The 6,684-nt window shown below is 49.4% G+C and overlaps 1 protein-coding gene across 1 annotated transcript in view; it reads right to left on the bottom strand.

Moving 5' to 3' along the window:
* Positions 1–2,153: 2,153 nt before the first annotated feature.
* Positions 2,154–6,684, bottom strand: part of HNRNPL (heterogeneous nuclear ribonucleoprotein L) — an 11,384-nt gene continuing 6,853 nt past the window's right edge. Inside the window, 6 exon segments of the mRNA XM_021707193.1 lie at positions 2,154–2,510; positions 3,021–3,116; positions 3,228–3,285; positions 4,538–4,739; positions 5,038–5,159; positions 6,557–6,684. The exon segment at positions 6,557–6,684 is cut by the window's right edge and continues 76 nt beyond it. Of these exon segments, the coding sequence (XP_021562868.1) occupies positions 2,452–2,510; positions 3,021–3,116; positions 3,228–3,285; positions 4,538–4,739; positions 5,038–5,159; positions 6,557–6,684 (665 nt within the window). The 3' untranslated portion in view covers positions 2,154–2,451.

A 6,684-nucleotide genomic window follows, 5' to 3' on the forward strand; every position in this document is an offset into this window, starting at 1 on the left:
GGGCTCAGGCAATCCACTCACCTCAGCCTCCCAAAGGCGCAGGATTACAGGCTGAGCCACCGAGCCGGCTCAGTATTTCATTCTTAATGAACATGTCTCCTATCTGGCTTTAGACTTGACAGGCAGGCTCTTTTGGAAACAGAACATCAGCAGGAGGCTGTTTGTTCAATGGAAAACTCTGAGATCCCTAAGCAGAGACACTAAGTGCAAGAAAGTAATTTTAATACTTTGGTGTAAAAAAAAAGTTGCTTATGGCTATATGCATGGCATATACTCTCACTGCTAATGGAATTAAGTTGGATGTTAGGAGACAGATTGGTAAAATTCACTTTTTAATCCTCCAGATTGGCTTAAAAATAAATTGTTGACTTAGTTTATGGCTACAAGTTGACTATAGTTTCTCCTTGTCTAGAGGCTGCTTGAACTTCCCAAAACTTGGCTCATGCTAATGAGTTCAAGAATTTCTTCATAGTAAATTCCCAAAGTGGGTTATTTCTCAAGCACACACGAATAAACTCCCAAGCTGCCACACTTGTTACACGCCGCTTTGCAGGCCTCTCTTTTCTCCAGCAAATCAAGGTCCTTCAGCTGGAAGCCTCTGAGTGGCAGTGCCCTCAGTGTGAGCAATGGTCACCGGTTCACCTCTGCAACGGGGGAGTTTCTATTAATAGCACATAATGCAGTATGTCCTTCAACTCAGCAGCTCCACTGGAAGGGATTTTCTTCATGACCAATATCGGAGAAGTTGGCTATCTGTATGAAGATATGCAGTGCAATACCATTTGCAGTGGCAGAAAACCTGGAAATGTCCTGAATCCAGGTTAAGTCAATTATGACACACCCACACAATGATTACTCTGCAAAGGTACAAGATAGGGTTGTTCTGTATGTGGCATGATGCAGAACATAGGGGATTTTCTTTAAATACATTTTTTAAAAAGGGCTGGGCTTGGTGGCTGTCTGTAATTCCAGCACTTTGGGAGTCCGCGGGTTCAAGACCAACTCAGGCAACTTGGCGATCCCTCAACTCTACAATAAAATAAAAAATAGCCAGGTGTGGAAGCGTGGGTCTGTAGTTTCAGCTACTCGGACGGCTGAGGTGGAAGATCACCCGAGCCCAGCAGGTTGACACTGGGGTGGCTGAGAGCATGGGTGCCACTGCATTCCAGCCTGGGCGAAGGAGACTCCAACTCAAAAAACAACAAAAACAACAGGCTAGGCAGGGTGGCTCATGCCTATAATCCCCGCACTTTGGGAGGCTGTGTTAAGATTGCCTGAGCTCACAGGTTCAAGACAGGCAACTTGGTAAGACCACATCTCTACAATAAATCAAAAAATTAGCCGGGCATGGTGGCAGAGACTCCAACTCAAAAAAAGAAAAATACAGGGAGAACTTTCCTTATGAAAAAAATAAAAATTTTTAACCTCACGGGCAAAGGATTCTGAACAAGATTTTTTTTTTTTTGGAGTCGAAATTTCACTCTATTGCCCAGGCTGGAGTGTAGTGGCATGCTCACAATACAACCTAGATCTAATGGGCTCAGGCAATCTTTCCACCTGTCTTCTAAGTAGCTGGAACTACAGGCATGCCCTACCACACCCGGCTACTTTTCTGATTTATTGCAGAGGTGGGGTCTCGCGCCAAGTTGTCCAGGCTGGCCTCAAACCCGTGGGCCCAGGCAATCCTCTCACCTCAGCCTCCCAAAGTGCTAGGATTATAGACATGAGCCACCGTGTACGGTCAACTTTCACTTTTTGTTTTGGAGTCTTATTTTCCAATTGTCTAACAAGGCAGGCATTTACTTGCAGGACTGAGGCCCATTTTGGGAATCTCTCCAAGTTTTTTCAACATGTTTCTTTTTGAGATGAGTCTTGTCATCTTGCCTGGTCTGCCTCAGCTTCCCAAGTAGCTGGGATTACACCATACTTGGTGTCAACATTGTTTTTAAGTGATTCCAACTAGACAGCGCTTGCTCAGGCAGGGCCCACTCAGAGTGCTGCCAGGCCTGCTGGAGGCTCCAAGAGGATGGTGAAGCCCTAGCATGGCTCCCCATCGGGGCCCACCATTCAGATCCTCTCAGAGCTTCAGGAATCAGTAGGATATGCATTGAGAGGGAAGGAAGCAGACATACCCTGGAATTCTACAAGTGCCATGTTTACTTTCCAAACAATTTTATTGAAATGTGCCAAGAATACATGGGCAGCACAAATGTATGAACAGGAAAAAAAAATCACATGTACAATAATTTTTAAAAAGTGAAGGTTAATTTGGGAGATTTCAGGTCCCCTCTCCCTCCCCCTCCGACTTCCAGCGTTTCCATTATGGTTAAGCCTCTACCAACCTAGCATTAAAAAAAAGGAATACAAGAACTTTTGCAAAAAAAGGAAAAAAACAGCATAAAGGAAAGAAACTGTTTTCCTGCTCAGATGGGACTCGTCCTAGGCACCAAATTAGGAGGCGTGCTGAGCAGTGGAGAAACACAACTTCAGAGTGTAAGGGTATGGGCCGTCTGCAAAGAAGACACGAGAGAGAAGGTTGGCTACGGCCCTCTCCAGACACTCTCCAGCTCCCTCATTTTGCGCCCGGTTCCCGTTTTCTGCAGTTCAGCCACAGGGCTTCACTAGTATTTCTCCTTTCCTTCCTCCATTCCAATGGAGGATCCCACTCCTATCTCCACGGCTGGCCCACAGCAATAGGCCAAGCCCAGCAACTGGCTGGGCAATGCTAACCTGCTGACCAGTGCTGCCCCCTTCCTGGTGCTACTTATAGCAGTCTCTGACTGCAAAGAGAGAACTCCACCTCCCTGGAGGGGGAGCCTGAGCAATTCCCAAGCTGGCAGAGTGGGTGGCTGCTGCAAGCAGGCTGGCCCTCCCAGGAGGAACAGGCGGCTGCTCTCCTGATGATCAGGGCGCACACCTGCCTGTGTCAGCAAGTGAGACGATCCCTGGGGTCTTATCCTGAAGCCAGCCAACCCATTAGACCACCAGGGGAGGTGGCTGCAGGACACATAGATACTCACTTGGGTTTTTCATCTGGTAATGGTTCAGGAAGCCCAAAGTCTCCAGGGCATCACTCTTCGACTCCCACTCCAGCAGCCCAGAAGAGCTGCGCTCACCTGGTTGAAAGCAAAGGGATCCAACAGTTTTTAAGCTGACCCAAGGAGTAGTCAGGCGGCTGCCCACAATCACTGAGGAGCAAGGGAGGAAAGTGAGCGCAATGTACTCACTTTTGCCTGAGAATACTTTCACAGAAGATGGCCGCTTCACTCCCAGCTCATCACAGATCTGCCATGGAAACAGTAGTAAGTGGAACTCAAGCAGACCAGGCCCTGCATGACTACATACTTGAGATTTTGAAGAAACAGTTTCTAGATTTTTAACACATACACCAAGGTGTCCCTGTGACATAAAAAAGGTTAGCAACACTACTCTTTTTGAGCGGGGCAGGAGGTGGGGACAGGGGCTTACTCCATCGCCCAGGCTCACTGCAGTCTCAAAGTCCTGAGCTCAAGTGATCTTCCCGCCTCAGCATCCCAAGCTGGGACTACAGGCACATGCCATCACGCCTGGCTGATTTTTAAATGTCATTTCTGTGAACATAGGGTGTCGCTATGTTGTCCAGGCTGGTCTTGAATGCCTGATCTCAAGTGATCCCCCTACCTTGACCTTCCAAAGTGCTGAGATTACAGGTGGGAGCTGCTGCGCCTGGAACAACACTTGTATTATGTTGCCACAGACTGGAAAGTCACCTTTTAACTTCCAATCCCCAGCAGCTATTTGGGCAAGTACTGGCACTGGGCTTATGTTTGCTGAGCTTAAAAGGCAACATGTGAGACAGAGCAAGACCAGCTTGTGAGCCCCTCCCACCCTGCAGCCTCCCCGTTTCCTGGCAGGCCCCACCTTCTGGTTTATCATCTACACACCCTGAAGTCCTGAAAACACAGATTTGTTTTGTTTTGTTTTTGAGATGGAGTCTCATTCTGTTGCCCAGACTGGAGTGCAGTGGCCGCTCTGGCCACCGCAGCCGCAACCTGCTGGGCTCCAGCGATCCTTCCGCCTCAGCCTTCCAAGTAGCCGGAATTACAGGCATGCGCTACCATGCCTGGCTGAGTTTTTGATTTATTGTAGAGATGAGGTCTCGCTGCCCAGGCGGGTCTCGAAACCACAGGCTCAGGCAATCCACTCACCTCAGCCTCCCAAAGGCGCAGGATTACAGACTGAGCCACCGAGCCCAGCTCAACACAGATTTTTTGAGACTGGGCTCTCACTGCTGGACCTATGAAGAGTCTTTCCCAGCAAATGAGCAGCTGTCCCAGGTTGCCAAAAATGCAAAGGAGCACAGCAAACCCTACTGCTGCCGGGAATTGGGTGCCATTCCTGCACCCAATTCCTGGCAGGATTCCTGCCATTCCTTAACTAGATTGGGAGCAGGGATCCTTATGTGTCCTGGTCTCTGCTGTGTCCCCAGCACCAGACCTAGGGCCTAGCAGATGCTGTGGCAAGAAGCCAACTGCCTAAGAAGCTTCAGGGCACTCACCTCAAAGAAGTTCTCCTCGGTCACCTCCAGCGGGGCGTTGAAGAAGTGAAGCACATTGCTGGGGTGCTGGATGCGGTTCTTGGCTGCCTGCTCTGGGGTGGAGAACCGATTGTTCCTTGACTCGCTGAAGTCTTTATAACTGCAGGACCCGTCTTCCAGCCCGTAAGACTGACCAGGCATGATGGCTGGTTGCTTGGAGACACTGCATTAGGGTAAAGAGAGAGCCCTTTGTCAGACCCAAAGCTGTCCCACAAGCCCTGCACTGTGGCCTCACAAAGGTGCAGCTGGCCCTGTGCCCATCAGATAGTGCTGTGCCTCAGGAAGCATTGCTCCACAGCCCAGGTGAGGCTGACCTACTTTCTCCCATGCAACCCTGCCGCACCCTACTCCTGCCTGTGCCAACATCTTGCCTCACTGTGCTCTGGGCTGGGTCCCACTCCCCTCCCTCTCTCCTCAGTCCCTCTCCAACGTGCCCCATCCTGGAAAGAATGAGCACCTACCAGACATTCAACTTCTGCCCGAACATAAAGTTGTTGTTGAGGTGGGTAATGGCCCGGTCCACAGCATAGCCATCAGCCATCTCCACCATGGCGGCCCCTGGCTTGCTTTTCATGAATTTCACCTGTGGGAGAACAGCTGCAGCCTTACCACTACCCAGCTGCCAGGGACCCTGCTCCCGCCCCTAACCTTCCAAGTTAGTCAGAAGCAAGTAACTCCTCCTCTAGCAATGGGCCTCCATTTTCTCACTGGTGAACAGTGAATCAGGACAGCAGGCGCTTAGCCTGAGGTAGGAAGAAAGCTGGGCTTAGGCAATATTTTCTAACTCTAAGACATAACCCATGATTCGGTCATTTAACCAAGGACAACAGCTGAGTGTGCAGAATGAGAAAAAATGGTATCAGCCACTGTAACCATTTTGCCTGTCACAGGCATAGGTACCTAAGGATGAACGTACTTCCAGTCACAACGTGAAATACTTCCGTAGTTTACCACGTAAAAGTAAAAGTACTGTACTGCAACTAAGTGGTGAAGACTGAGCCAGGTTATCTAGCCTGGAGCCTTGCTTCCACCAAGAGGCGTATGAACCTGTGAGTTATTTCACCTTTGCCCTTCATTCCCTCCCCCAACCCCCACCCCAGCAGGAATTACTGGGAAATCACGTAAGACGCTATGTGTAAAGCACATTTAACAGTGCCTGGTGTGTAAGAACACTTCAGACACATGAGAAGCTACTATCATTAACAAGCCAAGCCTGGAGCTGCACAAAGGCTTCCAAGACCCAGATGGGTTTGATGCACACAAAAAAACCACGGGGTCTCAGGTAAACAGCCGGCCACTATTCAGCCCCAGCCAGCAGTCCCACAGGAAGGCTGGCCCAATGTTGCCAGTTATTATTAAGTTTTGAGAAAGAAATTCTCACGTGCTACTCTTCAACTACAAGGGGTTAATTTTTATGTCTTCTAAATCCATACATAAGTACTAGTATAAGTATTCACACTTTTATGATAAAGTCCTGGAGATTTTTCTCATTTTTTTTTTTTTTGAGTTGGAGTCTCACTCTGTCACCAGGCAGGAGTGCAGTGGCATGCTCATGGCCACCACAGCCTCGACCTGCTGGGCTCAGGTGATCTTTCCTCCTCAGCTTTCCAAGTAGCTGGAACTAAAACCATGCCTGGCTTATTTTTTGATTTACTGTAGAGATGGCTTGCAAAGCTGCCCAGGCTGGTCTTGAACCTGTGGGCTCAGGCAATCCTCTCACCTGAGCCTCCCAAAGTGCTGGGATTACAGGTGTGAGCCACCAAGCCCAGCAGTCCTGGCTTTTTAAACACTGGTAACTCCAAGAAAAACTCGTCAGCAGCAGGTCACCTGAGTTAACCACGTTACCCTCTTTGGGTCTGCCGGCTCTGAGCTAGGCTCCCAGTGGCTCTCCCTGCTTTGTGCCTGCCATTTACGAGACTCAGGACTTCCCTCAGGCCTGTCAGGTCTCCAAAGAAAGCAGATCTTTCAGCAGAAGCTCACCTTCTCCACATTGCCATATAAGCAGAAGACATTGAAGACGCGATCACAGTTCATCTTGGACTGATCCAAGCCATAGACCATGAGCACAGGGCTGTCGGCGTGAGGGCCATACTCGGGTGGTGGGGGAG

This window comes from Carlito syrichta, unplaced genomic scaffold, assembly GCF_000164805.1.
Source record: "Carlito syrichta isolate Samal-C Ts95f unplaced genomic scaffold, Tarsius_syrichta-2.0.1 Scaffold316424, whole genome shotgun sequence".
Lineage (NCBI taxonomy): Eukaryota > Metazoa > Chordata > Mammalia > Primates > Tarsiidae > Carlito > Carlito syrichta.